This window comes from Haliotis rufescens, unplaced genomic scaffold (genome assembly GCF_023055435.1).
Source record: "Haliotis rufescens isolate VD_foot unplaced genomic scaffold, xgHalRufe1.0.p SCAF_44, whole genome shotgun sequence".
In the NCBI taxonomy this organism is placed as follows: domain Eukaryota; kingdom Metazoa; phylum Mollusca; class Gastropoda; order Lepetellida; family Haliotidae; genus Haliotis; species Haliotis rufescens.
In genome coordinates this window covers 1,578,165-1,602,098 of record NW_025964157.1, presented here as the reverse complement: position 1 = coordinate 1,602,098, position 23,934 = coordinate 1,578,165, and the positions used below count along the sequence as shown (strand labels likewise).

At 42.4% G+C, this 23,934-nt stretch overlaps 1 protein-coding gene and 1 long non-coding RNA gene across 5 annotated transcripts in view; one reads left to right on the top strand and one right to left on the bottom strand.

Moving 5' to 3' along the window:
* Window positions 1-3,108: 3,108 nt before the first annotated feature.
* On the top strand, window positions 3,109-3,856 carry LOC125372627. Its single transcript, XR_007218204.1, has 2 exons — window positions 3,109-3,307; window positions 3,727-3,856. It is a non-coding gene; the product is annotated as an uncharacterized LOC125372627 (long non-coding RNA).
* A 790-nt stretch (window positions 3,857-4,646) lies between these two features.
* Window positions 4,647-23,934, bottom strand: part of LOC124136047 (slowpoke-binding protein-like) — a 31,616-nt gene continuing 12,328 nt past the window's right edge. The window contains exons 3-16 of one of the 4 annotated variants that reach the window (XR_007218203.1): window positions 22,510-22,610; window positions 22,238-22,315; window positions 21,726-21,877; window positions 20,188-20,298; window positions 18,917-19,012; window positions 16,799-16,884; window positions 15,440-15,549; window positions 15,184-15,281; window positions 12,405-12,458; window positions 9,370-9,435; window positions 9,106-9,164; window positions 8,376-8,405; window positions 6,960-7,652; window positions 4,647-6,779 (exon numbers count right to left, since the gene is read on the bottom strand). Coding sequence is in view for 2 of the 4 variants with exons in the window: in XM_048383071.1 (XP_048239028.1) it covers window positions 7,406-7,652; window positions 8,376-8,405; window positions 9,106-9,164; window positions 9,370-9,435; window positions 12,405-12,458; window positions 15,184-15,281; window positions 15,440-15,549; window positions 16,799-16,884; window positions 18,917-19,012; window positions 20,188-20,298; window positions 21,726-21,877; window positions 22,238-22,315; window positions 22,510-22,610 (1,288 nt within the window). In the remaining 2 variants the exon portion in view is untranslated. Of the gene's footprint in view, window positions 7,653-8,375; window positions 8,406-9,105; window positions 9,165-9,369; window positions 9,436-12,404; window positions 12,459-15,183; window positions 15,282-15,439; window positions 15,550-16,798; window positions 16,885-18,916; window positions 19,013-20,187; window positions 20,299-21,725; window positions 21,878-22,237; window positions 22,316-22,509; window positions 22,611-23,934 lie in introns of all 4 variants that reach the window. The other 3 variants (XR_007218202.1, XM_048383071.1, XM_048383070.1) reach the window with 3 other exon arrangements.

Sequence of the window (23,934 nt, the reverse complement as noted above, 5' to 3'; positions counted from 1 at the left end):
CAGGTCATTTCTCCAAACGCTGCCCTCTCAGGTCATTTCTCCAAACACTTCCCTCTCAGGTCATTTCAACAAACGCTGACCTCCCAGGTCATTTCTCCAAACACTGACCTCCCAGGTCATTTCTCCAAACGCTGCCCTCCCAGATCATTTCAACAAATACTGCCCTCTCAGTTCTTCCACCAAACACTTCCTTTTCCCAGGTCATTTCAACAAATACTTCCCTCTCAGTTCTTCCACCAAATACTTCCCTCTCAGTTCTTCCACCAAACACTTCCCTCTCAGTTCTTCCACCAAACACTTCCCTTTCAGTTCTTCCACCAAACACTTCCCTTTCAGTTCTTCCACCAAACACTTCCCTCTCAGTTCTTCCACCAAACACTTCCCTCTCAGTTCTTCCACCAAACACTTCCCTCTCAGTTCTTCCACCAACACTTCCCTCTCAGTTCTTCCACCAAACACTTCCCTTTCAGTTCTTCCACCAAACACTTCCCTTTCAGTTCTTCCACCAAACACTTCCCTTTCAGTTCTTCCACCAAACACTTCCCTTTCAGTTCTTCCACCAAACACTTCCCTCTCAGTTCTTCCACCAAACACTTCCCTCTCAGTTCTTCCACCAAATACTTCCCTCTCAGTTCTTCCACCAACACTTCCCTTTCAGTTCTTCCACCAAACACTTCCCTTTCAGTTCTTCCACCAAACACTTCCCTCTCAGTTCTTCCACCAAACACTCTATTAAAAAAGGCAGTTGAAACAACCCTTCTGATTAATGACGCATCTCTTTACTTGAGTGTTCAGGGAAAATATTTGTTTAGATAATGTGTAAACGTTTAAACAATTGGGCAGATCAAGATAGTCTTTCAGTACCTGGGCAGGCTGGGTTTAGAAAAGGATTTAGAACATCTGATAATGTGTATGTTATCAATGTTTTGATTGAAAGATACTTTTTGTTACATAAATTCTATTGTGCATTCATGGATCTTAAGTCAGCGTTCGATTCAGTGTGAAGGACAAATTTATTTTACAAACACTGGATAGGTAATGTTAATGGTAAAATATTTAGAATACTTAAAAATATGTATGAACATGTTAAATCTTGTATATTTAACAGAAGTGATGGCGAAACAGACTTTTCCACTGCCAGCCAGGTGTACGACAGGGATGCGAGTTATCTCCCTTTCTGATTTCATTCTTTGTAAATGATATTGTTGATTTTCTTAATTCAGACGGGCAAAGTAATATCCAATTCCTTCTTATTGTAGTGTTTGCAGATGGTATGGTCTTATTCCACAGTACAGTCATGGGGACGCCTCGACAAAATGTAGATTTATTGTCATAAATGGAAATTGTCTATTCATATAAGCAAAAGTAAAGTTATTTTCTTTAGACGTAGTGGTCATCTTCGAAGATATGAAAAGTTTTGGTTTGGCACCGACATTATAGAAATTGTTCCTACTTATAAATAGTTAGGTGTTCATCTTTCATCATCCGGTAGTTGGTACTTTACACAGAAAACACTAGCACTACAAGCCACGAAGTATCTTCTCGCTTTAAAATCAGGCTCAAAGGATTTTATGAAACGTCCATATAATGTACTTTTAGAGATATTTGATGTCAAATTACTACCTGTTCTTCTCTATTGCTCAGAGATATGGGGCTTTCACCCGTCTCAAGATGTTATTAATATACATGATAGATTCTGTAAGAATATTTTACAACATGGGAGATTTGTCCCCAATATAGTTGCTCGTGGCTTGGACGTTACTCACTTAAAGTCAATCAACATGTTCATATTGTCAAATATTGGTTCTGACTTGTATCTAAAAAAACTAATATAATCGTCAGTCATGTTTATTCATATCAATACAATCTGGCAGAAAAAGGAATAAATTGCTGGTCACTAAAAGTAAAACAACTTCTTTATTCATATGGTTTTGGTCATGTTTGGGATAGTCAAGGAGTTAATCATATTGGTTTTATTGATAACTTTAAAATAAAATGTATTGATATAAATAGCCAACAATGGTCTAGTAGTTTAAGAACTTACTCAAAACTGTCTTTTTATTCTTGTCTTAAGCAATATAATGTATTTGAAAATTATCTAGATTGTATTTCAGTAAGTGCCTATTGTATTGCTTTGAGTAAATTTAGATATTCTGGTCATACTTTGCTAATTATTGAAAATGGAAGGAAGTACAATATACCTAGAGCTAAGAGACTATGTCCATTTTGTGTAAGACCTGAAGAGGAATCTGAATATCATTTAACAATATCAATGTAACTTTTGATGAATTTGTAACACTCTGTACATCTAAAACCCCATGCATAATTAATGCTTTAGCTAAATTTATATTTCTAGCTTTTAAAAAGCGTAATAACTTTCTCACTGGCGCTGAAATTGTCTAATTCTGATATCATGTATTGTATAATGGGCCCGTGGCCCCTTTACTGAAATAAAGCTCTCTCTCTCGAAATAAAGCTCTCTCTCTCGAAATAAAGCTCTCTCTCGAAATAAAGCTTGCTCTCAAAAATAAAGCTCTCTCTCGAAATAAAGCTCGCTCTCTCATCTGCCCCCAAATAAAACATCAATGCCAGAGAATAATCAGGCTCTATTATTGGATGAAACAGGTTCCATTGGGCATAGAAAAGCAAAACAGTGGTGAACATTATATGAACATGATGAATAGATCACTGAAAATCAGTGATGACACCAGCTGATAATGGAAAGTGTAAGCATGTCCTGCTCTACCAGTAGCGTCCGCTGTTCTCACTGCTTCCAGCCTTGGCATTTTGAAATTTCACATTATCATTGGCACCTGAACAAACACGTTATTCTCAGAATAGCATCATTTTATTACAAACTTACATATTATTATTACATGTCATTGACTTCATTTTCATAAAGGCAAAAAGAAGTTGTAAGGTGTTTTGGGTATGTGTGACAAGCAGCTTCTGGACACAACTACGGTGTACGCTGACAAGCATTGTAACATTACTACTATTGATTCTTGTATTACTGACAGTTATTGTCCATGCACCAAACACCGACATCAACGTAGTCTTAACATGAAGAGGTACATATCAATCAGTGAATACAAATAATGACGGGGAATGAGCGCTATGATTCTTGTATTACTGACAGTTATTGTTCATGCACCAAACACCGACATCAACGTAGTCTTAACATGAAGAGACATATCAATCGGTGAATACAAATAATGACGGGGAATGAGCGCTATGATTCTTGTATTACTGACAGTTATTGTCCATGCACCAAACACCGACATCAACATAGTCTTAACATGAAGAGGTACATATCAATCGGTGAATACAACTAATGACGGGGAATGAGCGCTATGATTCTTGTATTACTGACAGTTATTGCCCATGCACCAAACACCGACATCAACAGTCTTAACATGAAGAGGTACATGTACATATCAATTGGTGAATACAACTAATGACGGGGAATGAGCGCTATGATTCTTGTATTACTGACAGTTATTGTCCAAGCACCAAACACCGACATCAACATAGTCTTAACATGAAGAGTGAGTTAGTGAGTATGGTTTTACGCCGCTTTTAGCAATATTCCAGCAATATCACGGCGGGGGACACCAGAAATGGGCTTCACACATTGTACCCATGTCGGGAATCGAACCCGGGTCTTCGGCGTGACGAACGAACGCTTTAACCACCAGGCTACCCGACCGCCCTTAACATGAAGAGGTACATATCAATCGGTGAATACAACTAATGACGGGGAATGAGCTATATCATCTTTCAGTTGATTCACTCCTCTATATATAGTGGGAGGACTCCAAGGCAATCCATACGGTAACATCAGGATAGACCAGGGCCCCGTTCTACAAAAATATCTTAGTGCTAAGGTGATTGCAATGCCCATACTTAACATAGACTTACGACAGTTGTAGTGCCATGATCACTTTGAGGAACAGGCCGATGTTAATCTGGTAGATTCTGGGATTCAAATCAATAAACAGCAGATTCGAGATGTAACCCTACACACTGGGCATCTCCCCTGATGTATCGCCACGTGTTCAGGAGTGTGAGAGACTCAACAACAACCATCCCTCAAACCAATAACAGATACAATATAAACTGCTGTATTTTATAAATAAATATATATCATACCAGCAAACTAAATGTTTGACAATGAAAATTTAATTTGATAACCAGTTAAAATGACTTGAAGGCATAATTCACGTGATTAGAAAAATGCCACAATTCAATGTGCTAAAACAAATGTTGCTTCAAGCAACCGGATACATTTTGCAGTTGAATCATAACAAGACAATGCCAACAACATGCCCATGTAACCATGACAACACTGAACATTTCATCGGGAGTAATTGTCAGTGTGTACCTGGCCACATGGCGCCGTTCTAACAATCAAACATAGGAATAACAAGCAGTAGTGAAATCAACAGGCATGACAAACAAAATGGTTGCCTACATTCTTTGTAGGTCCTAACAGAAGAAAAGTGACAATCATTCTCAAGTATCTTTAGAATGAATTGACCCATATAGAAACAAACTGACTGCAACACCACTATAACATGCCCAGCACTGAACACACACTCTCTCCAACATGGTACAAATGTGGGAGTTTTCTGACTAGGAATACTTGATTGGACAGTCAAAGAGGTTACCATTGATGCAAGAGAAGGCAGGTTCTGGTGAATTGTACATAAAGGGTTTTACAGGATTTGGTCAGTGGATACATTGCACATTATTTACAGGCTCTTAAATTGGAAAAATATATTCTGATATTGCAACTGTGCCTGCATGACACAGACTAATGTGTACTGCATGTCCAGAGACTGATGGTCAATGGATACATTGCACGTCATTAACTGGCTCTAGAATTGGAAAAATATATTCTGATATTGCAACTGTGCCTGCATGACACAGACTTATGTGTACTGTACTTCCAGAGACTAATGTGTACTGTACGTCCAGAGACTAATGTGTTCTGTATGTCCAGAGACTAAAGTGTACTGTACGTCCAGAGACTAATGTGTACTGTACGTCCAGAGACTAATGTGTACTGTACGTCCAGAGACTAATGTGTTCTGTATGTCCAGAGACTGTGTACTGTACGTCCAGAGACTAATGTGTACTGTACGTCCAGAGACTGTGTACTGTACGTCCAGAGACTAATGTGTACTGTACGTCCAGAGACTAATGTGTACTGTACGTCCAGAGACTGTGTACTGTACGTCCAGAGACTAATGTGTACTGTACGTCCAGAGACTAATGTGTACTGTACGTCCAGAGACTAATGTGTTCTGCATGTCCAGAGACTAATGTGTACTGTACATCCAGAGACTAATGTGTACTGTATGTCCAGAGACTAATGTGTACTGTACGTCCAGAGACTAATGTGTACTGTATGTCCAGAGACTAATGTGTACTGTACGTCCAGAGACTAATGTGTACTGTATGTCCAGCGACTAATGTGTACTGTACGTCCAGAGACTAATGTGTACTGTACGTCCAGACTAATGAGAACTGTATGTCCAGAGACTGTGTACTGTACGTCCAGAGACTAAAGTATACTGTATGTCCAGAGACTAAAGTGTACTGTACATGCAAAGACTAATGTGTACTGTACATCCAGAGACTAATGTGTACTTGTGTCAAAAGACTAATGTGTACTGTATGTCCAGAGACTATTGTGTACTGTAGGTCCAGAGACTGTGTACTGTATGTCCAGAGACTAATGTGTTCTGTATGTCCAGAGACTAAAGTGCACTGTACATCCAGAGACTAATGTGTACTTGTGTCAAAAGACTAATGTGTACTGTACATCCAGAGACTAATGTGTTCTGTATTTCCAGAGACTGATGTGTACTGTATGTCCAGAAATTAATGTGTACTGTATGCCCAGAGACTAAAGTGTACGGTATGTCCAGAGACTAATTTGTACTGTATGTCCAGAGACTGATGTGTACTGTATGTCTAGGGACTAAATTGTACTGTATGTCCAGAGACTGATGTGTACAGTATGCCCAGAGACTAATTTGTACTGTATGTCCAGAGACTGATGTGTACTGTATGTCTAGGGACTAAATTGTACTGTATGTCCAGAGACTGATGTGTACAGTATGCCCAGAGACTAATTTGTACTGTATGTCCAGAGACTGATGTGTACTGTATGTCTAGGGACTAAATTGTACTGTATGTCCAGAGACTGATGTGTACAGTATGCCTATACCACTGGAACCAACTGCTGGTTCCAATCTACAGTATTGGGTAACTACAACATCTAACAGATCACCGTTCATACAAAAGAGATTGCATGAGGACTTGAAAGCACAGTGGGCAAATCTTCATCATGACAATAGAGTTAATCATATATACAAAGTGAACAGTCAATTCTGTGACAGTGAACTTCCTGAAGGCCTGGCTGTGTTGACACTGTGCTTCAGTCAGTGTCGAGATGTCAAGGTGGTGTCAAGGTTGAGCTGGACACGGTCAAAGGGAGCTGGACACATACCCATCAACAGAGAGAGTATCTTTGTCTTCAGAAACATTGTATTGTCTTCAGTAACTATATCAATCCACAAATATGGGTACATTGTATCATCCAATGACCAATGATGCCCCTGTGATACGGCTACTGTCATATCAGGATACTTTGAGGACTACAAGTTCACTCTGGATTCCTCAATTCAGCAGCTTCATTACACTGCTCTGCATGTTGCATGTCCATGTCCTGAGCTAGATGTCCATGTCCTGAGCTAGATGTCCATGTCCTGTGCCAGATGTCCATGTCCTGTGCCAGATGTCCATGACCTGTGTCAGATGTCCATGACCTGCACCAGATGTCCATGACCTGCACCAGATGTCCATGACCTGCACCAGATGTCCATGACCTGTGTCAGGTGTCCATGTCCTGTGTAAGATGTCGATGATTTGTGCTAGATGTCCATGACCTGTGCCAGATGTCCATGACCTGTGCCAGATGTCCACGACCTGTGTCAGATGTCCATGACCTGCACCAGATGTCCATGACCTGCACCAGATGTCAATGACCTGTGTCAGGTGTCCACGACCTGTGTCAGATGTCCATGACCTGCACCAGATGTCCATGTCCTGTGCCAGATGTCCATGTCCCGTGTCAGATGTCCATGTCCCGTGTCAGATGTCCATGTCCTGTGTCACATGTCCATGTCCTGTGTCAAATGTCCATGACCTGTGTCAGATGTCCATGTCCTGTGCCAGATGTCCATGTCCCGTGTCAGATGTCCATGACCTGTGTCAGATGTCCATGTCCCGTGTCAGATGTCCATGTCCTGTGTCAAATGTCCATGACCTGTGTCAGATGTCCATGTCCTGTGCCAGATGTCCATGTCCTGTGCCAGATGTCCATGAGTAGTGTTCAAACTCGTGGTGTGCTCCTGTCATTAGTGATGGTCTTCTTGAGTCTTTGGCCCTGTCTGATGGATCCCAGGAGAGCACCCCTACTGGGACTAGAGGTTGAGGTGGATGGCTGGGGTGGGGGTGTGGGTGGCGGTGGGGGGCCCTGGGGTGGTGGGGGACCGGGAGGGGGAGGAGGTGGGGGTGGAGTTGTATTGGTCACTGAGGACACAGAAGCAGATCTTGACACTCTCTTGGACTCAGACTTCCTGTGGAAAAAGAAGAACTAAGTGAGTCGCAAGGAAGGCAGAAATAATTTAATATACTGAAACCCATCTTCCGAGGGAAAGGGAGTTACCTAACTATAAAAGTCCACTTTCCACCCTTGCTGAACTAGGCTGGAATTCGAGAGTTACAGTTTGGCTGGACCAACTAGTCTATGCATAGTCCAAACAAAATCTCGTAACGAACTCGATATCTGAATGATGGAATATTACTGGTCAATAGGATGGACAAAGAAGGGACATAACTTGAAATAGCCACTGGTGGCGCTACGATAGAGCCTGGAAATTCCAGCCTAGTCCGGCAAGGGTGGAAACTGGACCTTTATAGTCAATTAACACCCTTAACTCGGGAAGATGACTGAAACTTATTGATGACTTCTGTGGAGCATGAGTTTGATTCAATTACTATCAACACAAGTGCTGACACATGTTGCCCAGCAACATCTGGAGTGAGTGACAGATGAAACTTGACAAGGAGCAAGAATACCAGTGGTCAATACAGGAAGAACTCACACACTGAAAAAGATCCTATTAGACATGTAAGTGTACTGAGAGACTCCAATACGCTTAGACATCAGTCCTTCCATCCATCCACAATCAATGTCATTTGCGTTTTACAAGACTAATGGAGGCAGATTCTGCCAGGTGACAATGAGGGTATTTTTCTGGAATTCAGCAACAAAAGAATAGATGAATTATGTTACTCACATCTTATCTGTACCAGATTTTGACTTTGATCTGCAAGAAATAAAGACAGCTGTTAGCCAGTGTGCCACCCACTGTGATGTGAGTCTCCTACAGTGGTGTGAGTCACTGCAATGTGGGTCACGGTGATGTGTGCCACCTACTATGATGTGAGTCACCTACTGTGATGTGAGTCTCCTACAGTGGTGTGAGTCACTGCAATGTGGGTCACGGTGATGTGTGCCACCTATTATGATGTGGGTCTCCTACTGTGATGTGAGTCTCCTACAGTGATGTGAGTCACTGCAATGTGGGTCATGGTGATGTGTGTCACATACTATGATGTGAGTCACCTACTGTGATGTAAGTCACCTACAGTGATGTGAGTCACCTACTGTGATGTGAGTCAACTATTGTGATGTGAGTCACTTACTGTGATGTGAGTCACCCACTGTGATATGAGTCACCTACAGTGATGTGAGTCACCTATTGTGATGTGAGTCACCCACTGTGATGTGAGTCAACTATTGTGATGTGAGTCACCTACAGTGATGTGAGTCACCTATTGTGATGTGAGCCAACTATTGTGATGTGAGTCACCTAGTGATGTGAGTCACCCACTGTGATGTGAGTCACCCACTGTGACATCAGTCACCTACAGTGATGTGAATCACCTACTATGATGTGAGTCACTTACTGTGATGTGAGTCAACTATTGTGATGTGAGTCACCTACAGTGATGTGAGTCACCTACTTTGACTTCCCCTTCCTGACTGTCTTCAGAAGACTCTTCATCGTGCCACTCAGATGTATCTGATAGAGAAATAAATGAGTGTTATCTGCATTTCCTGTAACATACATTCAGACAGGTAAGGTTACAGTTAGCATGGTGTTTTTTAATGCAGCCAGTCTGCTGTTGCTGGTCCAGACATTTTCATGTTGTGACTGAGCAATGATTCTATCCACTCTTTTGAAAATATTCAGCAAGAAGGCATTAATGACAGTGGGGACAACTCACGGGTGCTGGGTTGTACATCATCATCTCCTGGAGCCGGATGCTGCTGAAGAACATGTGCTGGGACACCTGAAGAATACACCAACACTCATCATGTCACACAGCTAGCTATACTATTACTTGTCACCCTGTCGAATACACCAACACTACACTATAACTTGTCAACCTGTTGAATACACCAACACTACACTATAAGTTGTCAACCTGTCGAATACACCAACACTACACTATAAGTTGTCAACCTGTCGAATACACCAACACTACACTATAACTTGTCACCCTGTCGAATACACCAACACTACACTATAAGTTGTCAACCTGTTGAATACACCAACACTACACTATAAGTTGTCAACCTGTCGAATACACCAACACTCATGTCATGCAGCTAGCTACACTATAAGTTGTCAACCTGTCGAATACACAAACACTACACTGTAACTTGTCAACCTGTCGAATACACCAACACTACACTATAAGTTGTCAACCTGTCGAATACACCAACACTACACTATAAGTTGTCAACCTGTCGAATACACCAACACTACACTATAACTTGTCACCCTGTCGAATACACCAACACTACACTATAAGTTGTCAACCTGTTGAATACACCAACACTACACTATAAGTTGTCAACCTGTCGAATACACCAACACTCATGTCATGCAGCTAGCTACACTGTAAGTTGTCAACCTGTCGAATACACCAACACTACACTATAACTTGTCAACCTGTCGAATACACCAACACTCATCAAGGCATGCAGCTAGCTACACTGTAACTTGTCAACCTGTCGAATACACCAACACTCATGTCATGCAGCTAGCTACACTATAAGTTGTCAACCTGTCGAATACACCAACACTACACTGTAACTTGTCAACCTGTCGAATACACCAACACTACACTATAAGTTGTCAACCTGTCGAATACACCAACACTCATCAAGGCATGCAGCTAGCTACACTGTAACTAGTCAACCTGTCGAATACACCAACACTCATGTCATGCTGCTAGCTACACTATAACTTGTCAACCTGTCAAATACACCAACACTACACTATAAGTTGTCAACCTGTCGAATACACCAACACTCATCAAGGCATGCAGCTAGCTACACTGTAACTTGTCAACCTGTCGAATACACCAACACTCATGTCATGCTGCTAGCTACACTATAACTTGTCAACCTGTCGAATACACTAACGCTACTCTATAACTTGTCAACCTGTTGAATACACCAACACTACACTATAAGTTGTCAACCTGTCGAATACACCAACACTCATAATGTCACGCAGCTAGCTACACTATAAGTTGTCAACTTGTCGAATACACCAACACTACACTATAACTTGTCAACCTGTCGAATACACCAACGCTACTCTATAACTTGTCAACCTGTCGAATACACCAACACTACACTATAAGTTGTCAACCTGTCGAATACACCAACACTCATAATGTCACGCAGCTAGCTACACTATAAGTTGTCAACTTGTCGAATACACCAACACTACACTATAAGTTGTCAACCTGTCGAATACACCAACACTCATCATGTCATGCAGCTAGCTACGCTATAAGTTGTCAACTTGTCGAATACACCAACACTACACTATAAGTTGTCAACCTGTCGAATACACCAACACTCATGTCATGCAGCTAGCTACACTATTACTTGTCAACCTGTCGAATACACCAACACTACACTATAACTTGTCAACCTGTCGAATACACCAACACTCATGTCATGCAGCTAGCTACACTATAAGTTGTAAACCTGTCGAATACACCAACACTCATGTCATGCAGCTAGCTACACTATAAGTTGTCAACCTGTTGAATACACCAACACTCATGTCATGCAGCTAGCTACACTATTACTTGTCAACCTGTTGAATACACCAACACTACACTATAAGTTGTCAACCTGTCGAATACACCAACACTCATCATGTCATGCAGCTAGCTACACTATAAGTTGTCAACTTGTCGAATACACCCACACTACACTATAAGTTGTCAACCTGTCGAATACACCAACATGGTGCTCAGTGCACTTGTTGAAAGAATCCGAGTGAGTGAGTGAGTTGGGTTTAACACCACTTTTAACATTATTCCAGTTATATCACGGCGTGTCAGCTTAATGTGGGAGGAAAGCCCGAAGTGATGCAGGTCTAAGACGTTTCCCACTTCGGTGAAACCCACGAGCACGGGTATGGTGCTGACAAAGATAGAAACATAATTAGGGCGAACCGGGATTCGAACCCACAATCATAGGTTTCTGGTGTGCCCAAGGGACGCAACTCTGCACAGCGAATCGCGGCGCCTTACACGACTGGGCCACCCGTGCCCCCTGAAAGAGTCCGAGTCAAGAGAAAGCCTGTACTGAAGCCTTTAAGGGCCATTTGCTGTTTTACTTTTATCTTGAAATTTGAAGATTAAAAGTTGAAATTTCAAGATAATGCGTTGACATTTTGTCACAACTACTACTTGTTCACAACTTGCTAGCACCAGTGTTATGAACTGACAAAACATGTACACTGTATATATGTATTTCAAGTTAGCCCATTATCTTGAAATTTCAACTTAGTATCTTGAAATTTCAAGAAAAAAGCAGGTGTCCCTAAAGGGCTTTCATAAGTTTGCATAAAATGGAATTTTATTATCTGTCACTAAAAGATGATAAGCTAGGGGATAAGTTTTGATCGCGTTGGTTGGTAAGAAGGTAATAACTCTGAGAGAGATGTTGGAGCTTCATTGTTATGGTCATTTTAGAACTGGAGTGATGTGGTCAAACTTTCTGGTTTCTGTAATTATTCTTGCTGAAGTATTCTGCATCTGCTGAAAATGTTGAATCTGATCTTGCTGATGACAGAGTGAGGAGGGGAGTGGGGCAGGGAAGGTGGGTAGGTAGGATCTAGGAGGGTAGTATAGGGTAGGACATTTGTTATTTCCTCAAAAATAAAGTTCCCCTGTAAACAAGCTCTGTAAGTCCTCTCAACATGGAATCAAAATAACAAACATCGTACCTCTCGTAAAGTGGGATACTTTCCAGACTCGGGTTCAAATATGAAGTTCATCACCTGTAACAACACAATACCACAAGCATCAGTTTGGCAGTGATGAGATGTGCAATGTTCACCTGGAGTATGATGGGAGTATTGTGGATTTACCTGGAGTATGATGGGAGTACTGTGGGTTTACCTTGACTATGATGGGTGTGTTGTGTGTTTCCCTTGACTATAATGGGAGTACTGTGTGTTTACCTTGACTATGATGTGAGAACTGTGTGTTTACCTTGACTATGATGGGAGTACTGTGTGTTTACCTTGACTATGATGGGAGTACTGTGTGTTTACCTTGACTATGATGGGAGTACTGTGTGTTTACCTTGACTATAATGGGAGTACTGTGTGTTTACCTTGACTATGATGTGAGAACTGTGTGTTTACCTTGACTATGATGGGAGTACTGTGTGTTTACCTTGACTATGATGGGAGTACTGTGTGTTTACCTTGACTATGATGGAAGTAATGTGTGTTTACCTCGACTATGATGGGTGTGTTGTGTGTTTACCTTGACTATGATGGGAGTACTGTGTGTTTACCTTGACTATGATGGGTGTGTTGTGTGTTTACCTCGACTATGATGGGTGTACTGTGTGTTTACCTCGACTATGATGGGTGTGTTGTGTGTTTACCTTGACTATGATGGGAGTACTGTGTGTTTACCTTGACTATGATGGGTGTGTTGTGTGTTTACCTCGACTATGATGGGTGTACTGTGTGTTTACCTCGACTATGATGGGAGTACTGTGTGTTTACCTTGACTATGATGGGAGTACTGTGTGTTTACCTTGACAATGATGGGAGTACTGTGTGTTTACCTCAAATATGATGGGTGTGTTGTGTTTACCTCGACTATGATGGGTGTGTTGTGTGTTTACCTTGACTATGATGGGTGTACTGTGTGTTTACCTTGACTATGATGGGTGTGTTGTGTGTTTACCTTGACTATGATGGGTGTACTGTGTGTTTACCTTGACTATGATGGGTGTGTTGTGTGTTTACCTCGACTATGATGGGAGTACTGTGTGTTTACCTCGACTATGATGGGAGTAGTGTGTGTTTACCTCGACTATGATGGGAGTATTGTGTGTTTACCTCTACTATGATGGGAGTACTGTGTGTTTACCTCTACTATGATGGGAGTACTGTGTGTTTACCTCGACTATGATGGGAGAACTGTGTGTTTACCTTGACTATGATGGGAGTACTGTGTGTTTACCTCAACTATGATGGGCGTGTTGTGTATTTACCTCGACTATGATGGGAGTACTGTGTGTTTACCTTGACTATGATGGGAGTACTGTGTGTTTACCTTGACTATGATGGGAGTACTGTGTGTTTACCTCGACTATGATGGGAGTACTGTGTGTTTACCTCGACTATGATGGGAGTACTGTGTGTTTACCTCGACTATGATGGGAGTGTTGTGTGTTTACCTCGACTATGATGGGAGTACTGTGTGTTTACCTCGACTATGATGGGAGTACTGTGTGTTTACCTCGACTATGATGGGAGTGTTGTGTTGTTTACCTCGACTATGATGGGAGTACTGTGTGTTTACCTCGACTATGATGGGAGTAGTGTGTGTTTACCTCGACTATGATGGGAGTACTGTGTGTTTACCTCGACTATGATGGGAGTGTTGTGTTGTTTACCTCGACTATGATGGGAGTACTGTGTGTTTACCTCGACTATGATGGGAGTAGTGTGTGTTTACCTCGACTATGATGGGAGTATTGTGTGTTTACCTCTACTATGATGGGAGTACTGTGTGTTTACCTCGACTATGATGGGAGTAGTGTGTGTTTACCTCGACTATGATGGGAGTATTGTGTGTTTACCTTGACTATGATGGGAGTACTGTGTGTTTACCTCTACTATGATGGGAGTACTGTGTGTTTACCTCGACTATGATGGGAGAACTGTGTGTTTACCTTGACTATGATGGGAGTACTGTGTGTTTACCTCAACTATGATGGGTGTGTTGTGTATTTACCTCGACTATGATGGGAGTACTGTGTGTTTACCTCGACTATGATGGGAGTACTGTGTGTTTACCTTGACTATGATGGGAGTACTGTGTGTTTACCTCGACTATGATGGGAGTACTGTGTGTTTACCTCGACTATGATGGGAGTACTGTGTGTTTACCTCGACTATGATGGGAGTGTTGTGTGTTTACCTCGACTATGATGGGAGTACTGTGTGTTTACCTCGACTATGATGGGAGTACTGTGTGATTACCTTGACAATGATGGGAGTACTGAGTGTTTACCTCGACTATGATGGACGTGTTGTGTGTTTACCTCGAATATGATGGGTGTGTTGTGTGTTTACCTTGACTATGATGGGTGTACTGTGTGTTTACCTCGACTATGATGGGTGTACTGTGTGTTTACCTTGACTATGATGGGTGTACTGTGTGTTTACCTCGACTATGATGGGTGTACTGTGTGTTTACCTCAACTATGATGGGAGTACTGTGTGTTTACCTTGACTATGATGGGAGTATTGTGTGTTAACCTCGACTATGATGGGAGTACTGTGTGTTTACCTCGACTATGATGGGTGTGTTGTGTGTTTACCTCGACTATGATGGGAGTATTGTGTGTTTACCTCGACTATGATGGGAGTACTGTGTGTTTACCTCGACTATGATGGGCGTGTTGTGTGTTTACCTCGACTATGATGGGAGTGTTGTGTGTTTACCTCGACTATGATGGGAGTACTGTGTGTTTACCTCGACTATGATGGGCGACTGGTGGCCCGTTAGGTTCTGGGGTTCGGGATGGGGAGCATCCAGCTCAAAACCAAAACACATCTCAAACAGCAGGTGACCTGACAACAAAAAACATGATGTGTCATCATATACCGACATAACTATAGACATGGTTTCAGCCAGAGACAGATATACTTGAGGACATCCATTTAATTGATGAAGGACATCACATTAATCAGAGATATTTGAAGGACACTTTAATCGATGATGCACATACCAAAGGACAGAGTGTCAATGGCCTCTTTGTTCTCTCCTTTCAGTTTCTTCCTTATGAGAGAATACACTCTGGATGTGTTGCCCAAAAAGATGTTTTCATACCCCGTTACTCTGAAACAAACAACAACACCATACCCTGTCACTCCGAAGCAACCAACCGTCTCAGTGGTCTAGTGGTAGAGCATCCGCTTGGGATTCGATCCCCGGCCGCATCATACCAAAAGACGGTAAAAAATGGTACCTGTCTGGTGCTCATCACTAAGGTGCTAAAACAAGGACAGGTCGGTTCAGAGACAGAGTAGTGTCTGAGAGGGGTATTCATGTTAAACTGTGGCATGATATCTCAGTGTGCTAGCACTATAAATCGGCATCATTCCGGACAAGTACAAGCAGCCACACACACAAGCTATATAAGTGCAATAATCTTGGACGCGACGTTAAACCCCTTTTTACCTCACCTCTGAAACAACCACACCATTTACTCTGCAAAAAACATGCCATACCCTGTGACTATGAAACAACCACACCATACCTTGTTATTCTGAAACAAACACACCATAACTAGACACAATGTTATGGATAACAACTTCTTTAATACTGTAAAAAGCGACTTTTCGGTTTAGATCCTTATACAGTTGTCAAGCAAGACTGAATGAGGGACATTGTACAGAATATTTATAGTAGGTGGAGGATTAACAGTAACAACAATTGCATACATGAGTGGGATAACATGAGTATATATAAGTAATGACAACAGAAGGATAATACTGTCACAACACGATGGACAGAGAACACATAGGTGGAAGCCAATGGGACAAGAAGCCAATTAAACAGGATAAGTGATTATTGCTTAATGAGTTCATAGTAGGCCGATGGGATGAAATAGCCTTGATCTCTGTTGATTGATGGCTTGTGGCGAATGTGGACTGCTTCTGTTAGTTTTCTTTTAGTGAAATCATGGAGGTTATTGGATGCTGATATGGTCCGAGATGGCTGATTTACTGTCTGATTTGATGGTTGAGGTTTTGTGCTCTTTGATTCTTGTGTCAACGTCATGATTAGTATTAGGGTTAGTACGGCAACTAAACTGTGAAGATGCGTGGTAGAAAAGGTCTTCAACAATCCATGCTTGCCAGTAGAGGCGATTATGCTTGTTGTAGAGCCGGCTAACGGGATCAGGTGGTCAGGCTCACTGACTTGGTTGATGCAGTCATCGTATCATGATTGCGTGGATCAATGCTCGTGATGTCAATCACTGGATATTCTGGTACAGGCTCGATTATTTACAGACCGCCATCATATGGCTGGAATATTGCCGAGTGCGACATTAAACAACAAACAAACAAGTATGGCAACTTACTTGCACACTCCATCTTCAAACAGGATGTTGCCCGAGTGAATGTTGCTGTGTGGTGGAAATCCCTTTTCTTCTAAATACAACAGCCCCTGCAACATGACATCACCAACATGACAACATCACCTTATTATAGGCCAAAATGAACATCACCATATCTTACACCAACATGATATCACCTTATCTTAGGCCAACGTGACATCATCTTATCATAGGCCAACATGACAACATCACCTTATCATAGGCCAACATGACATCACCTTATCTTAGGCCAACATGACATCACCTTATCATAGGCCAACATGACATCACCTTATCTTAGGCCAACATGACAACATCACCTTATCATAGGCCAACATGACATCACCTTATCTTAGGCCCACATGACATCACCTTATCATAGGCCAACATGACAACATCACCTTATCTAAGGCCAACATGACATCACCTTATCATAGGCCAACATAACAACATCACCTTATCTAAGGCCAACATGACATCACCTTATCATAGGCCAACATGATATCACCTTATCTTAGGCCAACATGACATCATCTTATCATAGGCCAACATGACAATATCACCTTATCTTAGGCAAACATGACATCACCTTATCATAGGCCAACATGACAACATCACCTTATCTTAGGCCAATATGACATCACCTTATCATAGGCCAACATGACAACATCTCCTTATCTTAGGCCAACATGACATCACCTTGTCTTAGGCCAACATGCCAACATCTCCTTATCTTAGGCCAACATGACAATATCACCTTGTCTTAGGCCAACATGACAACATCACCTTGTCTTGGGCCAACATGACAACATCACCTTGTCTTGGGCCATCATGACAATATCACCTTATCTTAGGCCAACATGACAACATCACCTTATCTTAGGCCAACGTGACAACATCACCTTATCTTAGACCAACGTGACAACATCACCTTATCTTAGACCAACATGACAACATCACCTTGTCTTGGGCCATCATGACTACATAACCTTATCATAGGCCAACATGACAACATCTCCTTATCCTAGGCCAACATTACATCACCTCATCATAGGCCAACATGACAACATCACCTTATCTTAGACCAACATGACATCACCTTATCTTAGGCCAACATGACAACATCACCTTATCTAAGGCCAACATGACATCATCTTATCTAAGGCCAACATGACAACATCACCTTATCTTAGGCCAACGTGACAACATCACCTTATCTTAGGCCAACATGACAACATCACCTTATCTTAGGCCAACATGACATCACCTTATCTTAGGCCAACATGACAACATCACCTTATCTTAGACCAACATGACAACATCACCTTATCTTAGGCCAAGCCAACATGACATCACCTTTTCTTAGGCCAACATGACATTATCACATCCCCTCAAACTTTCAATATTTTGGATAAGATTTTGAAAAATAGATTTTACTGCACTTCAAAAAATCAATATGGAGTTATGTATCCTAAGAGCATGGTATCTGCAAACACTTTGTAGTAGGACCAGACAATAAAAAAGGGTTAAAAGTCTGTAGTCTGTCTGAAGACAATCACTCACTCACTCACTCACTCACTGTCTGAAGTTGTCTGAAAGAACATTGTGTGCGTTCTGTTTATGCAGGGCTGTTTCAATAACATTGTGAATCCGTGTTCACACGTGATTACCACTTTTGTTATGATGTTTGTTTGTTTGCTTGGTTGTTTCTTAATTTAATGCCGCACTCAGCAGTATTCAAGCTGTTTGACAGTGGTCTGTAAATGATGGAGTCTGGACCAGGCAATCCAGTGACTGACATCATGAGCATACGATGGCATACATCAACCAAGTCAACGAGCCAGACCATCCGATCCCGTTAGTCGCCTCTAATGACAAGCACGGGTTGCTGAAGACCAATTCTAACCCGGATCTTCACACGTCACATTTGCTATCGATCAAGATTTTTGTAAATATCGGTCTTGAATACACAGCGATGAAGTGCCGACGACTTGCTGTTTGTAGGCATGAATGGAGGAATCTCCTATGATTCTACGATGGCCTCAGCCGAGTTCTGTTGTCCAGGTGACTATGGGAAGCAGATTATGAGTGTGGTGCACCTACCTCCAGGATCTGTCGGCCATACAGCTGGATCTGCTGAAGACTCAGTCCGCGATTTCTCTGACTGTATTTTTCATACCAGCTTTCCGTAAACTTACGCTGAAATGTAAAATATAATAACTAAGAAAAGTCTCAAAACAGGAGGACCTACTTACAGTCCTATTCCTATAGATCTTTCACTCTCTGACTTGTTTGGAATAAAACTTCAGCTAATGTTACTATTCATATGTATAAGATTGCTACGGGAGAACAAAGAGCGGTTTATTCCACTTTATAGCTAAAAAGATAGAATTATCATTAAACCATGCATGTTATCAGAAACGAACGTGCCACTGTAACTTAATAATCTCCTCATATTGCTTGACGATGGTTAATGGTGACGATGGTGGCGTCTTATTGATGTTCAATAGTGATGTCATCTGGTTTGTTCTATGACGTTTCCATATTTGTAAAAGTGGGTCAGTGACATTTGTTGTGTGTTGATTGTAGTAAAACTTTCAAAACTGGTATTGTTGTTTATTTGTCTTTGTAACAAAACATATCCATTTTATCTATAATAACGGTAAAGCTATTTTTTAGGGTATTATCATTTGCAGAAGCCCTCTGTCTTTTCAACTACCCTTATTAACAAAACATGGTTCTATCATGACGTCATTTCTGGTGATTCGAAAATGCTGTCGCAACTTCATATATTGGGTGATATTATATTTTTACAGGGGAGTCTCTAGTGAGTTGTTCCCCATAGATGCAACAGGGCAGGGCAGATAAAAGAAATGGCTGAAAGATTGCATCCAAAAGCGGGAAAGATATGACAATCATTGGGAGAAAAGGTACAGGTAATCGATGTTAGGAGCATGAGAATATGCAGGAAATACCCACATGTGCATAAAATTGACTGTCCGACATTGCCAAGGTCGGATTCTATTCAGGGAGTCATCATCATTAAAATTTGGGTAACTATTCTAAAAAGATGTACATTTTATCAACATCCTTAAAGAGGCTGTACATAATGTTGATATCTCATATAAGAAATAACCGACTCGTGGTCGTTGTTTATCATAAAATAAAACACTGCAGGGAGAATAAACCACTCGGGGTTGCGCCCCTCGTGGCATATTCTTCCTGCAGTGTTTTATTGTATGATAAACAACTCCCACTCGTCATTCATTTTTTAAATCATAGTTTTGAGAATTATTCACTGTTGGTGAATATAGTCAGTCATCAGGGAGCACTATCTGCATGTATTCTATGCGCAGCGTGCGAGTGTGGTGTACCTGGTAGATGACATCCTTCAGAGATCCCCGCATGCTGATTGGCTGGACAGTAATGATGCACATCTGCTCCACCGAAAAGTTTAACTCGGAGATGGCGAACACATACGGGTGCTGCAGAAACAATACATCATCATGTTACCATGGCCACATCATCAGCTGCTGAAAAGTGTATCCAACCTAACTTCTTATTTCATTCTATAATGGAGTGAGTGAGTGAGTGAGTGAGTGAGTGAGTGAGTGAGTGAGTGAGTGAGTGTGGTTTTACACCGCTTTTAGCAATATTCCAGCAATATCACGGTGGAGGACACAAGAAATGAGCTTCACACAATGTACCAATGTCAGAAATTCAACCCGGGTCTTCAGTGTGACAAGCAAACGCTTTAATCACTAGGCTACCCGACTGCCCCGGAGTGAGTGAGAGAGTATGGTTTTATGCCGCTTTTAGCAATATTCCAGCAATATCATAGCGGGGGACACCAGAAATGGGCTTCACACATTGTACCCACGTCGGGAATCGAACACGGGTCTTCGGCGTGACGAGCGAACGCTTTAACCTCTAGGCTACCTGACCACCTCCGACTGCCCCGGAAGATCCATAATGTCAATAACTTGTTTTCATGTTGACTCACTCACACATCTCTACCCTATTAATGTACATCTATTGCAAAATCTTTGAAAAATGTAACCATCAACTTGCTGCAGCTGTCTTTGAGACATGCCAGGGTATAGGAGATAACGTGTGGGTAAACTGGGCTTCTATATCCCCTAGATGATGGACGCAATACATAATCTCTCTGAATAGGATACCCACCCTATCGGCTTATAATAGGCCAGTTAGACTGTTGTATTTGAGACTCTACCCCGAGTAGACAGCTGTATTTGTGAGACAGCCCCCATGTAGACAGCTGTATTTGTGAGACAGCCCCCAAGTAGACAGCTGTATTTGTGAGACAGCCCCCATGTAGACAGCTGTATTTGTGAGACAGCCCCCAGTTAGACAGCTGTATTTGTGACAGCCCCCAAGTAGACAGCTGTATTTGTGAGACAGCCCCCATGTAAACAGCTGTATTTGTGAGACAGCCCCAATGTAGATAGCTGTATTTGTGAGACAACCCCCATGTAAACAGCTGTATTTGTGAGACAGCCCCCATATAGACAGCTGTATTTGTGACACAGCCCCCAAGTAGACAGCTGTATTTGTGAGACAGCCCCCAAGTAGACAGCTGTATTTGTGACACAGCCCCCATGTAGACAGCTGTATTCGTTAGACAGCCCCAATGTAAACAGCTGTATTTGTGACACAGCCCCCAAGTAGACAGCTGCATTTGTGAGACAGCCCCCATGTAGACAGCTGTATTTGTGAGACAGCCCCCAAGTAGACAGCTGTATTTGTGAGACAGCCCCCATGTAAACAGCTGTATTTGTGAGACAGCCTCCATATAGGCAGCTGTATTTGTGAGACAGCCCCCAAGTAGACAGCTGTATTTGTGAGACAACCCCTTGTTGGACATCTGTAACCCTCAGTTTTGAGGGGTTACCTGGAGGAGGCTGAAGAGATCCTTGAGGACCTTGCTGGTGGCTGGAGTGAAGGGAAGCACCATCTTCAGGTTGCTGGGGATGGTGGTGAGAACACGGTCCACCTTCAGCCGACTGTCACGCACACGGAACCAGTGCTTGTCGATCCTGCTCCCTGCAAGTTGAAACATCAATGTCCACTCAGCATATCACACATTTATAATTCAGAATATCCGTAGCCATTGAGGCTAACACAACACAATTGAAGTGGACAATGATATAATACAAACAGACTTTTAATTTGCCTCCAACATAATTACGATAACTACAGAGAATAAAGCAAAATAATTATTCATCAATCTTGTTGAGGGTTGGACTTGAGCTATTAAGATATTATCAGCATAATATTGTTGATGAGCCTTAAATCTGATCTGTGGGTTGGGCATCTAGACATTTGTTTTGATGCTGAAACACAGACTATGACGAGGTTCAGTGATGGGTTTATCCTGAAGGAGTCAGTGATGGCTGCTCTTACCTAGGTCCTTCAGCTGCTGGACGTTGTCATACTGGGGGTGAGATCGCAGGTAGAACTGGCAGCTCATGAATGCAGAATCTGACAAAGAAACAGAATGTTCATTCAACATCCACATGTAGCCTGATGACAGAAACCTGACAACATCCTTACAAGTGTTACCCGACAACAACAGCATTCACATCAACATCATTGGGGAAAACTGGACCAGAATCTAAAGAAACTGGACCAGAAACTAGAGAAACTGGACCAGAAAAGAAAGCCCTAGAACTTACCTCTCACTGCTATTATTTTCTGCTGCTTTTCTCTCTCCATTTTCTCTGAGAGGGCAACATCATACTCTCCGATCCGTTGATACGGAAACTTGTACCTGTTCCTGGAGGAAGAAAGCAGTATCCATGGTAACATAAAACCGAGAAAACAGTGAAGCTTTGTCACACTATCATTTGTGTGCAAGGTGCAGTGAGTGTGACACAATCAGGATAGATCTACCTAGTGTGCATGGGGCAGTGGCAGTGACACAATCAGGATAGATCTACCTAGTGTGCGAGGTGCAGTGGCAGTGACACAATCAGGATAGATCTACCCAGTGTGCATGGGGCAGTGGCGGTGACACAATCAGGATAGATCTACCTAGTGTGCATGGTGCAGTGGCAGTGACACAATCAGGATAGATCTACCCAGTGTGCATGGGGCAGTGGCAGTGACACAATCAGGATAGATCTACCCAGTGTGCATGGTGCAGTGGCAGTGACACAATCAGGATAGATCTACCTAGTGTGCGAGGTGCAGTGGCAGTGACACAATCAGGATAGATCTACCTAGTGTGCGAGGTGCAGTGGCAGTGACACAATCAGGATAGATCTACCCAGTGTGCATGGGGCAGTGGCAGTGACACAATCAGGATAGATCTACCTAGTGTGCGAGGTGCAGTGGCAGTGACACAATCAGGATAGATCTACTCAGTGTGCATGGGGCAGTGGCAGTGACACAATCAGGATAGATCTACCCAGTGTGCATAGTGCAGTGACACAATCAGGATAGATCTACCCAGTGTGCATAGTGCAGTGGCTGTGACACAATCAGGATAGATCTACCCAGAGTGCATGGTGCAGTGGCAGTGGCGGTGACACAATCAGGATAGATCTACCTAGTGTGCACGGTGCAGTGGCCGTGACACAATCAGGATAGATCTACCCAGTGTGCAAGGTGTAGTGGCAGTGACACAATCAGGATAGACCTACCTAGTGTGCACGGTGCAGTGGCCTTGACACAATCAGGATAGATCTACCTAGTGTGCACGGTGCAGTGGCCTTGACACAATCAGGATAGATCTACCCAATGTGCATGGTGCAGTGGCCATGACACAATCAGGATAGATCTACCTAGTGTGCAAGGTGAAGTGGCAGTGGCCATGACACAATCAGGATAGACCTACCCAGTGTGCACGGTGCAGTGGCAGTGACACAATCAGGATAGATCTACCCAGTGTGCAAGGTGTAGTGGCCGTGACACAATCAGGATAGATCTACCCAGTGTGCAAGGTGTAGTGGCAGTGACACAATCAGGATAGACCTACCTAGTGTGCACGGTGCAGTGGCCTTGACACAATCAGGATAGATCTACCTAGTGTGCACGGTGCAGTGGCCTTGACACAATCAGGATAGACCTACCTAGTGTGCAAGGTGCAGTGGCCATGA